At 41.2% G+C, this 16,088-nt stretch overlaps 2 protein-coding genes across 2 annotated transcripts in view; both read left to right on the top strand.

The window, feature by feature from the left end:
* The first annotated feature begins 1,327 nt into the window (after nt 1-1,327).
* Nucleotides 1,328-10,273, top strand: cdc123 (cell division cycle 123 homolog (S. cerevisiae)). The gene is made up of 13 exons (XM_054624668.1): nt 1,328-1,441; nt 1,741-1,812; nt 2,151-2,214; nt 2,772-2,804; nt 3,057-3,152; nt 4,610-4,716; nt 5,192-5,243; nt 5,439-5,514; nt 6,312-6,434; nt 6,694-6,723; nt 6,931-7,034; nt 7,144-7,281; nt 8,875-10,273. The coding sequence occupies exons 1-13, from the start codon at nt 1,368-1,370 to the stop codon at nt 8,932-8,934; spliced, it is 1,029 nt and encodes a 342-aa protein (XP_054480643.1). The 5' UTR covers nt 1,328-1,367; the 3' UTR covers nt 8,935-10,273.
* A 2,946-nt stretch (nt 10,274-13,219) lies between these two features.
* camk1da (calcium/calmodulin-dependent protein kinase 1Da) overlaps nt 13,220-16,088 on the top strand; it is a 46,650-nt gene continuing 43,781 nt past the window's right edge. Inside the window, exon 1 of the mRNA XM_054624712.1 lies at nt 13,220-13,350. Within this exon, the coding sequence (XP_054480687.1) occupies nt 13,253-13,350 (98 nt within the window). The 5' untranslated portion in view covers nt 13,220-13,252. The remainder of the gene's footprint in view (nt 13,351-16,088) is intronic.

Raw genomic sequence — 16,088 nt, 5'->3', positions numbered from 1 at the left:
AAAAAAAACATATTATAAATAAGCAATAAAAAACAGTAGAAAATCAACAATAACTGAAATATTATATTTACAGACAGAAAAAACTATTTTAACTATTATTGCACAGTGTAATGTATAATGTATTGTCATGTTTTTATTGTCATGTTTTTATTGTCATGTGTCATGTGGTCTGCTGGGAGCAGAGCTGGTTGTGCAGCCTGACAGCAGCAGGAAGGAAGGACCTGCGGTACCTCTCCTTCACACACCGGGGGTGAAGCAGCCGGTGGCTGAAGGAGCTGCACAGAGCTGCCAGGGTGTCCTGCATGGGGTGGGAGGTGTTGTTCATCAGGGATGACAGCTTGGCCATCATCCTCCTGTCTCCCACCACCTCCACCGTATCCAGTGGACACCCCAGCACACTGCTGGCCTTCCTGACAAGCTTGTTGAGTCTCTTCTTGTCTGCTGCTGAGATGCTGCTGCTCCAGCAGACCACTGCATAGAAGATGGCTGATGCCACCACAGAGTTGAAAAAGGCCCTCAGGAGTGCAGGGAGCACTCCTGAGGACCTTTACATTACATTACATTACATTACATTACATTACAGTCATTTAGCAGACGCTTTTATCCAAAGCGACTTACAGGAAGTGTATTCAACATAGGTATTCAAGAGAACTACTAGTCACCAGAAGTCATAAGTGCATCTCCTTTCTTAAACAAGCATCTTAAAGCATAAGCCAGAGCAAAAGTTATCCTTAAATGAGGTGAAAGACCATACTTAATAGATGATGTTTTAATTAAATACCAAATAACATTCGCTCATTCCTACCTTTTTAAATATGGGATTCAATGACATACTAATGAATACAACGCTTTAGGAGTAATGCGAGATTGTATAATGATTTACAATAAATGTATAAATACGGTTAGTTAACAGCAAGTAGACAACAAGTTGACCAGAATCCCAAAATACTGGTTCCTGACTCGTTCATTGTGCTTATTTAACAAGTTATCGAGATTAATTATTTCACATTTAAAAATTCCAGCTGTATGAACAGTGAGAATGAACAGTTACAGATGTTAGGCATTGAGGGATTTCTCACTTTAATAAACGATCTATGTTGCAAGTCAGCGGGTTTTCCTTGTGCACCTGTAAAAGTCTTCCCCCTCCGTAAACAAACATGTCTTACATAACTCTTGCAGCACAGCGTGGACTGTTTATTAATTACCTTTTTCATAGATACAAATTCGTTCGTAACTGTGCAAATAGAAAGCAGTATTACCTCAAAAGTCAAGGAATTAAATTAAAAGGTGGGCCCGACATTTTCCAAAACATCCGGGGTCGGAAGATATTCACCGACGGACTCTCTTCCGTTCCAGCATATTGCAGCATGAAGAAGGAGCAAGTTGTCAACTGTCAATTTTCGGTTTGGTATCCGATATTCAAGCAACATACGATTAAAAGGTAGACAGCAGACGGTTGTACAGATATTGCAAGAAATGTTTTAATCGTTGACGCTGTTAAAAAAAGTCAATTTAGCCAAAAGCTAACGTTAGCTACCAAACAGAAGCAGAAACCAGCAACCTGCCCTCTCTATCTTCTTACCTATCTTCACATGTATATTGTAAAGTGCTAAATAATTGTGTTTAAATCCTTTTCCTTCATACTTCTCCTCTTTCCACTCACCTGTTTTAATGTTGTTTACTATTCATGTATTGTTTACATGTATTACATTGTGGTATCATGTTTCTTCTTTATTCCAGTCTGATTCTCCCACTGCCTCAGAATGTAATAGACTATTTACTGGACGATGGCACACTGGTAGTCTCTGGGAGGTATGAGGCCGCTGACACACGCAAACACACACATTCTGTCCAAGTTGCCTTTGTTGGAATGAATTAAAAACATAATGCCATTAATCAGCTCCACGTTGCTGCTCCTCCTTTAGTGTTTGAATGGCACTAGCTGTATTCAAGAAGCATCGAGAGTAAGATGCAGTTGTGTTGTTTGTAAGTGCTGCTACAGATTGACCCTGTTCTTATGGTCACAGCAGTTCCTTCCCAACCACACAGTTTCTCCATCTGAAATGTTCAATTATTATTCTCAGATCTGTTTTGTCCCTGATGCAGCTGCCAAATTGACAAATAATGTCTATTGTTTTTCTTCCCTACAGTGACTATAACACACAGCAGACACACACTAACAACAGCGACTCGGACGAAGAGGAAGACGTTCAGGTAAGGGAACAGAGACTAAGGTTGTTTTATCCAATCAAAGGCTTTCTTATTTTGCCACATTTCCTGGAAAGCAAACAAGTCTTTGTTTCACTTGTTCATAATATTAAAATATGTCACATTTAAGCATAAAGCAACTGGAGAAAAGAGATGTCTGCACATTTCTATGCAGTATTATGCTTTGTTTTTTGCAGAGAGGAATTAAACCTCTGCTATTATCTGAGAAGTCAGGTTGTCACTTTAACCCTGAAATGTTTTTAGGATAGCAGCTTTATGCGGATCTACCACGGCTACTCAAAAGTAGGGATAACTCTGAGAGTTATCTTTTAAATTGAGAGTTAATTCATACTGAAACATTGGTGAATAAATGCATCCATACACAAATGTTGTAAAGTTTTGTAGTCTGTTTTCAGGGGCTTTTATCAGGGGGCAATGTCATAATATTATCTACATTAATTACCTGTCTTGTTACATTACTTGTAGCTCCAACACGAAGTTAAACAGAACTGTATTTAATGTTTACCTTCCGATCCTGTTTCTTGTTCTCTACTTCCATCTAGTGGTCAGATGATGAGACAACCACCACTGTTACAGTGAGTCAATTTTCCTCATCAAAATGTCTGTATTCTTAAGGCCCAACAAACCTGTCGAATTTAATGCCCACCTGATAAAACATTTAACAACTGAAATCTGCATTAACATGAGCTTGAAATATTCCCCCTGCTGTTATGATACGTTATTGCTAGCTGAATTTCACAGAAATCTGCATCACCTTATTATTTAATAATGCAGTAATTATGACTGTCATGCGATGATGTGGCTTTGTGTGTGTTTGTGTGTGATAGGCTCCTGAGTTCCCAGAATTCACTTCTAAGGTGCTGGAGGCCATAAACGCTCTGGGCGGGCGGGTCTTTCCCAAACTCAACTGGAGCGCTCCACGGGTAAAATACTGACCTCAGCTGCTTTAAAGGAATACTTTGACCACAAAATGACCATTCGCATATCACTGACTCACCCGTGTTACCTTGAGCTCTTGATGAAAACTTTTTTTACTTTTCTTTTTTTTCTCACATGCCTCTATGGCAAACAGAGAATCAGAAAGCGAAGAATAGTCTTGATGAAATGTGGCCCCCATTTATGTCAATTTATCAGGACTTTAACACATTTAACGTTGTAACAATTCACCTAACTATAGAAAACCTAAGAAGAAAAGTACAATCGCTAAATCTAAGTAAACGGCCAGATCCGATACCTGGTGTGGACGGACACTGCAATCTTACTGTCTACTATGTTTGAAAACCAAGAAAAAAAGCTCCTATCTGGTTGGCATACAGCGAACAAAAGCCGAAAGGCTGCACTTATACTCCAACATGATAAACAAGCTTAACATTCACAAATTATACCCCAAACGCAGAGTCACATTAGTCCCAAAGTTCCTTAATTGAATTTAAATAGTCTGATGATAAATAAATCCCCAAGGCCTTAAATAATATCATTAACTGGTGGAAGCTTGGTGAGACGCCGCTGTTCAGGAATCTGTAGAACCCCTGCTGTCTCACCACAGTCCCTTTAGCTGGTGGGTCTTTTCTTGCAGTAGTCCAGTGAAGTTTCCTGATGTATAATCCACAAAGCTCGATTCAGATAATTTGCTTTGCAATCGCCTGAAATCCTGCTCTTTGTGCCCACTAAACCCCGACCGCTTCCCCTGTCTGCGCGCTACAAACTCACTGTCCCGTCACTTCCCCTCCATGCCCCATTTTACACAAGTAAGGAAAATAAAGATAATAGTAACAATAATAAAAGACCCAATTCAAAACCTATGTTAACATTACAGGCCACTGATAACTCTTTAAATATGCAAAGGAAAATAAACACAACGAAAGTTCCCCAGTCACAACTGCCCTGCACCAAGATAGACTAAGGCAATCATTACAACATCAGCAAAACTTTGTGTGAGAGAGATTGTGACATTTTGATAAAGTTCTGCTGTCCTTTCTCAGTTTTTCCTCCGGCCACAGTGGAGGCATGTGAGAAAAACAAAGCTTTCTTCAAGATTTCAAAATGACTCAAGCCGAGAAATTTATATATTCAAATGGTCATTTTGTAGGTGAAATAATATTGAGCAGAGTGGTGAATTAATTTGTGTGTCAATATGACTTATTTTTATCAATATTTGAGCATAACCAAATGATTTGTTGGCTATTATTAAAGAATAAGGATTGCTTCCTGCACAACTGCCAGTTTTAAGTGTGTGCGTGTGTGTGTGTGCGTGCGTGCGTGTGTGTGTGTGTGTGTGTGTGTGTGTGTGTGTGTGTGTGTGTGTGTGTGTGTGTGTGTGTGTGTGTGTGTGTGTGTGTGTGTGTGTGTGTGTGTGTGTGTGTGTGTGTGTCCCTTTCAGGATGCTAACTGGATCGCTCTGAACAGTTCCCTGCAGTGTGACAGCCTCAGTGATATATTTCTGCTCTTCAAAAGTTCCGACTTCATCACCCACGACCTCACCCAGCCGTAAGCCAACCAGCATCATCATCATCACACACATATTTAACATTTAGATAACAACTACCCCCCCCCCCCCCCCCCAAAAAAGAGACCCAACAACCAGGTTTGGTTATGTTTGGCAGGCATGTTTATTTCAGTCTGCAGCAAAAACAGAGGTGGCAGCTGCAGAAATTGCTGTGATGCAGATTTATACCTCACGCCTCTCCGCTCTGCGTGACAAACATTTAGTGCAGCGAGTGATTTACTTCAGCGCACGGCCTCGAGGGAAGGTGTGTGTGTGTGTGTGTGTGTGCGTGTGTGTGCGTGTGATGTATGCTTGTTTGTTGGAGACTTCTCTGGCAAAGTTCTTGACAGCAACACAGCAGCCAAGCTGTAAATAGAAAATCATAAATCCCAAACCCTTGTGATGCTGCTGAACATGCATTGTAGTTTTTTTTTTATCTGTTCAACAGTTTTAACATTCATTCATTTCTTTGTGCAGATTCTCTGTATGTAGTGACCAGGACTCCCCAGATCCAGCTGTAAAATATGAGGTATTTTTTGTTTTTTTACTAAATATTGCTTTCATTAGCTGGTGTTTAATACAAGTTTTAGTGTCCCAGAGTTCTTTTTGCTCTGAAGAAAATTCTGTATATATATTTTTTGGCCGATAACATTGTCAAATGTAGTCGTACTTGAGCGGCTGGTCTAATGGTCACGTTATCCGCTGCGTTGTCCTCTGTCCACAGCTGGTCCTGAGGAAGTGGAGCGAGTTGATTCCTGGCGGAGAGTTTCGCTGCTTCGTCAAAGAAAACGAACTGATCGGTATAAAACCCTCCACCGTCCCTCTCCATTTGGGCTTTGTCCCCAAACATTTTGAAAAATCTTCAACTTATTAGTTTTAAGAAAACAGTGATTGTTGTTAACCAATGAGGGAAGTACATTCACTCAAGTTCTGTCCAATGTTGAGGTGCTTTTCTTAATTTTACTTGGGTATTTATACTACTTTATAACTCCAATCTCCTACAGTTCGAAAGAAAATACTGTACTTTTACTGAAATAAAAAAACATTTGATTTGTAATTTGACTCAGATTATTAATACAAAATATAATCAACTGATACATTCTGATGATTATAGATGATGTTAAATCTCCCAGAAGTCCATTGAAGCACCACCTTAACCAGCTGCTACATTATAGTGATGCTTACACATTAATGCACCATAATTTATATTATATAAATGGGCCGTTCTGTATAATGGGAGCTTTACTTTAAATACCTTTTTAATGCTAATACGTTCGTACTTTTGCGTGAGTAACATTTTAAATGCAGTGCTTTTACTATTTAAATGTCTTGAGTTCCTCTTCCACCACTGTTTTAACTAAAGAGACCGTCGTCACATCTCCATTGTGTTTTATATAACGATCCACTAAATTGGATGAGAAAGGGAAACATGCTGGATTGCTTTGCAGGACAAAACGCAGTCAGCAGAACTGAGCCAAACACGTCCAAAATGGGAATTAGTTTGAAAAAAATGTAATTGTTACTGATGTAATGTTGTTTGAGCTGTACTCAGCAGGCCGATTTAGAAACGATTAACGGTTCATCTGTCTGTTCCCAGCCATCTCCCAGAGAGACTACACTCAGCATTACCATCACGTCCTGAAGCAGGAGGAGCAGATCCTTCACGCCATCCAGGAGTTCTTCAGCCAGCACATCCAGTACAACTTCCTGGACGAAGACTGTGAGTCTTTTCATTTTTTTTTTTTTTTTTTGCTTCTTACTCTGCCCGCGGAGAGCTTCACACTCACACTTTTTTTAAGTAATTAAATATTTACTGTTATAATGGGATATTGGGACAGCAGAAAATGCAGGGAAACATTGATTAAATGTGTAATTTTTCACTCAAACTTAATTTAATTCCAGGACGCATTAAAAGTTGAACTTTTGTTAAATGACTGCATATGTAGTTTTTTTACTCAGTGCTTTTTTCTGTTCTGCAGTTGTGTTTGACGTCTACAGAGACAGCCAGGTAAGCACACTGATGAGTTTGGATATAGGACATTTTTTAAAACGCAGCTTGCGGACTGATTGAAACTGTGTGTGTGTGTGTGTGTGTGTGTGTGTGTGTGTGTGTGTGTGTGTGTGTGTGTGTGTGTGTGTGTGTGTGTGTGTGTGTGTGTGTGTGTGTGTGTGTGTGTGTGTGTGTGTGTGTGTGTGTGTGTGTGTGTGTTGCAGGGGGAGGGTGTGGCTGATTGACGTGAACCCGTTCGGAGAGGTGACGGACTCGCTGCTGTTCAGCTGGGAGGAGCTGACATCTGGTGGGGAAATCGCCCAGCAGCAGGTCAGCCACCACGACACACACACATATAAAAAAAAAAAAAAAAAAAAAAGATGTCAATCATTACTGAAAAGTGTTTTGTGGCAACTATGTGGTTTCTCCGTACGTGCAGGAAGGCCCTGCGTTTCGCTGCACCACCAGCGAGGTGACGGTGCAGCCCAGTCCCTGTCTGAGCTACAGGATCCCACGGGACTTTGTGGACCTCTCCACCGGAGAGGACGCTTACAAACTCATCGACTTCCTCAAACTGGTAAGATGTTGTTAGGGAACAAAGTGGCATCCTTTGGTTCTGACGAGTGAAGCCAATAGGCATTGCATTCTTTCTCATGGCCATCAGGGGGCGACTCCTCTGGTTTCCAAAAGAAGTTTGACTGTATGGAAGTCTATGAGAAAATCTCTCCACTTATTACTTTTGATTTATTACCTCAGTAAACATTGTAAGCATAAGTTTATGGCGTCAGTCACTAGTTTCAAGTCTGTATGGTCCCATTTAATTCTCTCAGGAGCACCTGGGGAGAATTTCTTCAAATTTGACCTTGAGTCAAGGTTGAACCAAACCACCAGGCGGTAATTCTAGTTATATAAGAGTGTTTAGACTGACTCATGCAGGAGACTGGAGTTCGTGCCCCATCCTATTTGCTTAACCCTAACCACACCTCAAACATATCTAAAGTTCCAATTCTAAACTTTTCATCATATCAAACCCATTTTTGATCATATTTATTCTGCTATAGGAATTACATTTATTTACCCTCATTTGTTAGCTTTTTATTCAGAGGTATGCATTGTCAGTGGCACGTTCGCCATTCCTACGCTGGTTTCAAACGGAGTGCCCTTGCAGAAGGGATTCTTGGGACACAACAAGTACATACTGAATGAAACCGGGAGGAAATGGCACTGAAATGATGCACTTTTCATTACCTGCGCCCAGCCGTTATCCAGAACTTTGAGGGCATTTTGAAGAGGAAATATAATTGCCTCTGTTCAAGTATAGCTACAAAGAACACAGTTTTTATTAGATAAATGTTTCATAAATATTCATTCACTCTCAGTGTTGCCACCATTTATATCCTTCGGATTGGATTGGACTGCGCAATAGTGGGCGGGCTTACACACACACATACACACACCTCCCTTGTCGCTAAAAGCTACAGATTGATTGATTGATGGATGCCATGATATTGGATGAAATTGGATTTGTACTAGCTTACTTGCGCACACATCATATTTTGTTTTACATCAAGAAAAGATGATTGGCATTTGACATTAGAAGAAACGTATATTTTTTTATTTAGTTTTGCATATATTTGAATCCCTATTTTTTAAAACAGTGTTTCTCAAATAGGGGTACTATCACCCCTAGGGGTACTGTGGATTACTGCAGTGGTTAAATTTGATTTTTTTTTAAGTTTATTCATACATCAGTTCTAAAACAATTTTACCATATTTATTTCAATAAAAATCTAAATTTAACTTCAATGCAACAAATGCATTCACGCAATCACATCCATGATTACATTTCATCACTAACTTCAGGGGATAGTTCACTGAAAAAAAGAAATAATGGGGTTTCATTTCTTTTTTAAGTTTGAGAACGTAAACCACACTGTTGTTGCCATGCACCGATATTGTAGATCGTAACATGAATAACAATGTTGACTTTGTCCGCTATTGACATTGTTGTCTGGCATTGGGGTTGGATGTAGGAATTAAATTCAGTTTCCCCTTTGTGAATATACTACACTCAGGTGTGGTCAGAAATAGGATTTGTTATAAAATTGTGAAACCGGGTTTAACCTTGAAGTTTAATCTCGTCTCCTGTTCTGTATCCTCTCTTTAACAGAAGAAAAGCCAACAGGAAGATTCTGAGGAGGAGGAGGAAGAGCAGAACGCTCCACAGTGACACAGCTGCTATCATCACCAATCCTCCACATCATGTTTCCTGCATGCAGAGACTCTTTACCCTCTGTCCTGTTTTCTCTCACGCCCGCCTGTGAAGTTGTGCACCATGTACCCGGGCTTTCTCCAATAGCTCCCCCGTGTTAGTCTAATGGAACATGTTGAATTAGCAGATCGTGTAAACGACTCTTCAAGGATTCATTTTCTGTCTCGTCGTTCTCCGCCTCCAACGCCGCTGAGAGCAGGCTGGCCGATGGTTATGGCTCGGTGAGACAGGAACGGGAGGCCTCTGCGGTGTCGATTAGTTGTTCATTTCTGTGTTTGGAGGGGAATGATTAGTTTTGTTTATGTTGGGGGAAAAAACATGTAAGGGGATATATTAAAAAACACTGTATAGAATGCCTGCTTTTATATTTTGAAATAAGCGCGCATAATCAGTTATGTTTCTTTATTGCAGCCCAAATATTGTCCTTCGAAAAAATGAACTATTGTTTGTGAGGCTGTGACAGACTTCTTTAATACTAAAGCCGTTCATCACTGACTCACCTTTTTCATCCCCCCCCACCCATCCCTGCTCCTCCATCTCTCCCCCTCCAATATCCCCCAGAGCAGTTTCGACACGCTCATTGCTCCGAGCCGCTCCAGGCGCTCTTTTTCCAGCCCTGTTTTCCCATCATGCATCACTGTAGACTGTTGCTGTAAAAAAAAAAAAAAAAAAAAAAACACCATTAAACTTCTTGTCGTGTATTGGTTCGGCTGTCAAGTCTGGTGGGTGCTGTAAACTAGAACATTAGAAATTGATTGCACTTTTTTTTTTACGCCGGCAGCCAAATGAGCTCTGCATGCACAGTGCAGGGCAGTTCATTTCTTTTTTTTTTTTTTTTTTTCTTATCTGGATTGATGGAGCAATTACAGTGAGATGGAAAGAGCTGGTGTGATGAAGAGTTACAGCTCCCCGGGTGGAAGGCTGTGGACGGGAAACAGTGCACGGAGCACATATTGTGGGGGATTGTTGTACGTTAATCACCGTTTTTATTTTTTATATATAATTAAATCGTGCTGTAAACAAACCAGCCAGACCTGGAGGAGGCGTCCTGGTGTGGCCTGCGGTGCTGGAGGCTGAGCTTCAGTATCAGAACCAGTAAATACAAAGCTTGGCCAAAGAGGAACTCCATTCTGCAATCAACCATAGACAAATGTAAAGCACATTTGGTTTTCCTGAAAAGATGTACAATCAGTTACTAGTTTATTCGGTTCACCACGCTGGATTCATGCAGTGTAATACACAGATATGCAATCAATTTGACTTTGTGAAGGTTATGTTCAAATATTGATTTTGTTTTAGAGGGGTGTCGACAAAATATTAGAAATAAATCAGTACAATGCATTACTATTCATTTTTTTGGCAGGGCTGCTGTATTAGACTGCTTTAGTTTTAGCTAGGTGCAGCAAATAAACTGGCAAATTAGTGTGTTTTAATGTAACTTAAAGCTGCACTAATCAATATTTTGTATTAACATCCATTTAGACGTCCACCTGCGTATAAAAGGGGTTGTCATGGTGACAAAGCCACAGAATGATCACCTCATCTTGCAGCGTTCTCCCGCTCTTGGAGTTCTCAGTTTTGTTTTTCTCGGCCCGCCACTTTAACGTTTTCGGTTCAGTCTCACGGCTCTCATCAGCGCCATTTTTCGGACACAGTGGCTATTTTCAGCGGGAAAAAAAGCTATTATTAAAGAATGTACTCCACTTACCCAGTACCAAACAACAGACAGACCACTATCTGGTAAACACAGGTAGAATACTATTCGCCTGATGGACACAAAATGTTATTGTTGCTCCGTAGCCGCTATGTATTTAATTAGCTAACTGATTGCTAACACGTTCACCTTTATAACGCTATAATATAAGTTTTGTACATGAGAGGAAAATATGTTAGCCTCAAGCTCTGAAAAATAAAACGCACTACATTAAAAAAAGGCTTGATTGACTTAAAATAGCTCATTATGCTAATTCAACAAGTTTAGATGATTTAATCCCTGGGAAACATTAGAAGTCATCCAACCAGCCATTTTTCAAATTTATTTCCACAGTAGGCATTTTGACAAGTGGTCTTAGGAAAGCACAGGCTTGATTTATAACAGTAACCCTGGCTCTGTTCTATTCAAGTGTCCCAGTAAGCCGTTGACAGCGTGACACTGAGCCAGCATGAATAAAAACCAGGAATTCAGCCATCGTCTATGTTATTACTTACACCTGTGCTTTTCTCGCTGCGACATGTCAAAATGTCTTAGGATAAAAAAAAAAAACCTATGGGGTATGCGGCTGTGACCTGAGCGCCATCTAGATGAGCTGATGTGATGAAATCGGTGCCTATCTGATGCGTTAAATTGAAAATACATCCCATGTACTTAAAGGGGAGCTGAGTCATTAGATGGCACCGTTTGACTTATTGTAGTGCTTCTCGGCCCAGCCAATGAGATTAATGCTGCATGTGTGCACTGCTAAAATGTATGGCTGCTGTTTAAGCTGCATACAGGGAGTCCTTGCCTTCATCTTCTTCGACCTTCATCCTTTTTTTTTTTTTTTTTTAAACATCTCTCTGATGCCCTTTGCAGCCGGGTAATCATCTTTCGTTGGGGGGGAGGTCACATTTGCTGACATGGAGTAAATGATGAGGGGGAGGAAGAGGGAGGAGGAGGAGGAGGAGGAGGAGGAGGAGGGAGAGGAGTTTCCCTTGGTTGCTGCTGAGGAAGAGCTGCAGTAGTTTGCAGACGGAATACTCATGAGCAGCTGAGGCTGCAACATATTGTCCTATCCCTCCCTCTCTCTGTCTCTCTCTCTGTGTGTGTGTGTGTGTGTGTGTGTGTGTGTGTGTGTGTGTGTGTGTGTGTGTGTGTGTGTGTGTGTGTGTGTGTGTGTGTGTGTGTGTTGTGAGCAGTAACCCGGCCTGAGCTGACCTCAGCGCCTGCAGCTGTCAGAGTCCGGGGGATCAGTGCGACCTCTGCAAACGGACACTTCAGTAATCCAGGTGTTATGAGGGCCGGTGAGGTTAAGCCCAGGTGACCGTGGGGGGGGGGTCACCTCGAGGGGGATCCCATAGTGGAAGGGATGCATGATGGTTGTTGTCAGCAAGTTGGTGCATTGCGAATTTACTGCTACCGTGCCCTGACCAGACACACACACACACACACCTCTCTCTCTCCTCTGTCGGACAGCATGCGTGAGCAGCATCCCATCAGCAACCTGCACCGCCACAATAAAGCTCGCAATAAGGGTATTGATGATACAGTGAACACGTTTACAGTTAGGAGATTTAAAAAAAATACGAGGATTTTGAATGCATAAAATTAAAAGTGGAAAGGTGGAGGCCCCCAAAAAGTGGCGACGGTGCAGCAATTAACCACGTTTAGTGCAGCAGGTCCGTGGTCAAGCTAGACGGACGTAACCGGTGTGATACAGGAAGTTGGAAAAGGTTGACTTCGAAATAAAGGCACAGCAGAAATTAATTGTTTCAGAAATTGGTGAAATTGATAACAGTTAGCCCTTGAAATTGTTGGATTAAATGATCATCCTGAAACTGATATATGTTCTGGTTCTACTACGCTTTTAATGATATATTGTGTGGTAATGGGGGTTTTTTTGTTGTTATTATACAGATTAATTCATATTCTCTGCAAGTCAATTTATAGTTGAACCTACTTTCAGGTTGCTTGCTTATCTGATTCTGCTTAAATTTATTTTTTTGTAAGGTAAAAATGTATATAAAGGTCGTAGAACTGTGAATGATGATGTAATGATACTAATTGTATATTACTAGTCCTGGTACTGGTAATAATAATAGCTATTATGGTGAAGTATTTTTAACACACAAAAATGATATGAAATAACAGTACCAATATCATTATATGTGTCAGAACATCCTAGCAACCAATATATAAAAAAAAAAAAATCTAGTGTCTGTGCTCCTGCGTTATGTAAATCAACAGGCTTTTATTTTGAAAGCCCCGACGGGAAATGATGTTATCTCTTCGTGAACTTGACAGTCGCTGTCCAGGCGGCCGGAGATGAGGAGAGGGAGGAGGGAGAAGAGGAGGAGGAGGAGGAGGAGGAGGAGGGAGGCAGCAGGGACACAGTAACCTGCAGGAGGACTCACATGGTCCTGCAGCAGCAGAGGAGCACAGAGCACACCAGCCCTCTTACTCTCTCACAGGCGTCCTTCTTCTTTTTATTCAGATATTCTTTTATTTTTTTTTTTTTTTTTTTGTGTTGCTCGCATCCCTCCCAGTGTCGGTCGGACTCGGGCCGGTGAAAGCAGCGCCATGGCTCGGGAGAACGGAGACACCGGCAGTGGAGAGACGTGGAAAAAACAAGTCGACGACATCAAGAAGATTTTTCATTTTAAAGAAGTCCTCGGCACGTAAGTTGAGTAACTTCAGCTCAGATATATCTGTCATATCCCAGTGACGTCCCCACCAGTGTGCAGTACAGCACAGTGACAGGGACCTTTATGCACTTTAGCAACGTTACAGTATCTTATGATAAAACCCTAAATGTGCCTCAGCATTGACATTCACACACATGTATTCCTCTGTAGTATTCCTGAAGGCTTGTTGCTTGTCTGTGGTTTGCTATCACATTACTAATTATTGGCAATTTGTGCATGATGTAATATATAATATATAATGTTTCTGTAATATTCCCCCAATGGCTCCGTTGTGCCCAGTGAAATGACTAATAATGGTAATGGTTCTCCATGGCAGCAGTGGCTTCAAAACAACGTCACTGCTTTCTATTCATTTAGCTATTTCAATAACTTATACAGTACATTTACCAAATGAACTCGTACTTTTAGATAGTATGTTAAATACTTACTATACTAAATAAGTTGTATCTAGCTTTATTTCACCATTCAGCATTTATCTATGTATTTCAACAGTTTATCCAATACTTTAAGATAACTGTCAGCTATTTATCCATTAGCTACTTTAAACTAACTGACCATTTATCTATCACTTTTAGCAAACTATTTAAACGGTATATTTATGATTTGTAGCTAACTATGTCGACCCCTTATCCTAACTAGTTTCACACACCCAATGACTCAATATGTATTTTCTAATTACAACCCCAAATGTCTATCATTTTTTATAAAGAATGACTTCAATGTGCCTATAAACTCCATGCAGTAGTATAACATAGTAACTTTATGGCAGGTTCATAGCGTCTCTTTTGTTCCCTAATAATGTGACTTATATTTCTCTAGTTTTCCTGTCATTTGTAATATAGTCGGTTTTACTGTATGCTGTGTTTATATAGGGACTTGATACACTGACCTGTGCTTGAAAGTGAGTTTATACTGATACAGTGGTTTATCTTTTTGGCACATCCTGTAATATTCCTGGAGGCGATGTTCTTGTTGATGACAGCAAAGCTTCAACAGACAGCAGGAATTTGTGTTTCCCAGCAGCAGGTCTCACCATTCAACTCACAACCTTTCTTTTTCTTTCACCTGGGTCATAAAGGAGATTTACACTCCCCAGCTCCATGTTAGGAAACGTCTTCTCTTTCTTTCCTTCTTCCTTCTTCCATCTTTTCTCTCCCGCTGTCCTCTTCCCTCTCGTTCTTATTCAAACAGCAACAGAACACAGGTCGACACCCCCCGAAATCCCTGACAGCTAGTCCCTATAAGCGTCTGTCTGCCCGCTCTGTTTTTTCCCTGCTGTGAGGAATGAGCGGTTTGGACGGCAGCCTGGAGGGAGACACACAGGACGGGTGCAGATTGGGATTAACTGCGCAGGGATTAGGAAAAAAAACTTCCCCTGAATAGAAGGAAGTTCAATCATGTTGTGTAATGGCTGAATGAGGAATGAACGGCGAGCTGGCCAGAGTTTGTTACTCCAGATTCACCTGAAATTTGGACCGGATGTGAAAAACACATACACACACATTTAGCATGCGGACTGGTATACAGGACTCAATGATCCAAATCAGCCACGTTGTAGCCACACATTAACCAGAGCTGCTGACGGATCTTTGAACCTGATGCATCGGCAGAAAAGAGGAAGGGGGATAGTTTGTGTGTGTGAGATGGGGAAGTGATTTGCGATTAGCATAGGAAAGTAGGATGAAGGAGATGAGGATGAAGAGGAGAGATGGTAGCTGGTAACGTTGGAAACAGATGAGAGTTGTTATCAGCGTGATGAAGCGAACAAAGTATGGGTAAAAGCAGCAGCCTGGAGCCAAGCCAAAATGAGTTATGTCCAAAATGTGCCCGCTGATTGGATGACCAGCAAAAGAGACGATGTCAGATATGGAGTGCTCCAGGAGTCCTTAAACCCAGAATTGAGTTCGTAGCACTTCTGGTTTTCTCGTCTCATAGTCTCTTGGCTTATTGAATGGGGTTTTGATTAGAAGCCTGAAATAAGGTCTTTGGTTAACTCAAGCTGAAGATATTTTAAGGTTTTTGTTCTACCATATAAATAGTTCAGTATATACCAATCTGGTGAATTCTGAAACTTTTACGTGTCTTTAAAAAAGTCACGCGACCCTGGTGTGGTTCGTTTATTGCCTAACATTAGCTTTCTACTTCTACCGACTGCATTCACGCCTCAATAATCAGAAAAGTGGTGATCATTTGGGAAGAGGAGTATCTTGCTGAACAAAACGTAGTATCATAAACGCTTCGCCACGGAGCTTATTTTCTGCAACATCCAAAATCCAATGAAAGAATCCCATTGTCTTTTTGTGGAGGTAGCCACCCCGATGCAAACCTCCGGGGTTAGCCTACGAAGGTACATCATCCCTGCAGCACTATATAACGCTGAGAAACTAACAGAAATACAGTATTTGCATGTTTGCATTCCCCCGGCAGCAGCGTTGTGTTCAGGTGCAGCAGCGCACGTCGGAACCCTGAAGCTAGTCGGCCTATTACTGCAGTGTTGAACGTTGCAGCGTTTCTGAGCTGCATCGGAACTGACAGGATGTGATGTCACGGAGCTGACACTGACCCATCATATTCTGTCTCCTCACACTAAATCACCCAAGCAAACACTGGCCTGTGTGTGTGCTTGAGTGCATGTTTGTGCATTTAAACACCTCCTCTGCTCACATTGTTGACATACCATTTTCTCTTTCCTAATACTGGATTGATCTTGC

This window comes from Anoplopoma fimbria, chromosome 23 (assembly GCF_027596085.1).
Source record: "Anoplopoma fimbria isolate UVic2021 breed Golden Eagle Sablefish chromosome 23, Afim_UVic_2022, whole genome shotgun sequence".
Lineage (NCBI taxonomy): Eukaryota > Metazoa > Chordata > Actinopteri > Perciformes > Anoplopomatidae > Anoplopoma > Anoplopoma fimbria.
Note: the sequence above shows the minus strand (reverse complement) of the source record. Positions and strands in the feature narration are given on the sequence as shown.

Excerpts from the sequence above, each read along its gene's own strand:
- cdc123 (XM_054624668.1), top strand. The coding sequence starts at position 1,368 with ATGAAGAAGGAGCAAGTTGTCAACTGTCAATTTTCGGTTTGGTATCCG. Across the intron at positions 2,805-3,056 it reads AGACAACCACCACTGTTACA|GCTCCTGAGTTCCCAGAATT; the intron begins GTGAGTCAATTT and ends TGTGTGTGATAG. Across the intron at positions 5,244-5,438 it reads ATCCAGCTGTAAAATATGAG|CTGGTCCTGAGGAAGTGGAG; the intron begins GTATTTTTTGTT and ends CTCTGTCCACAG.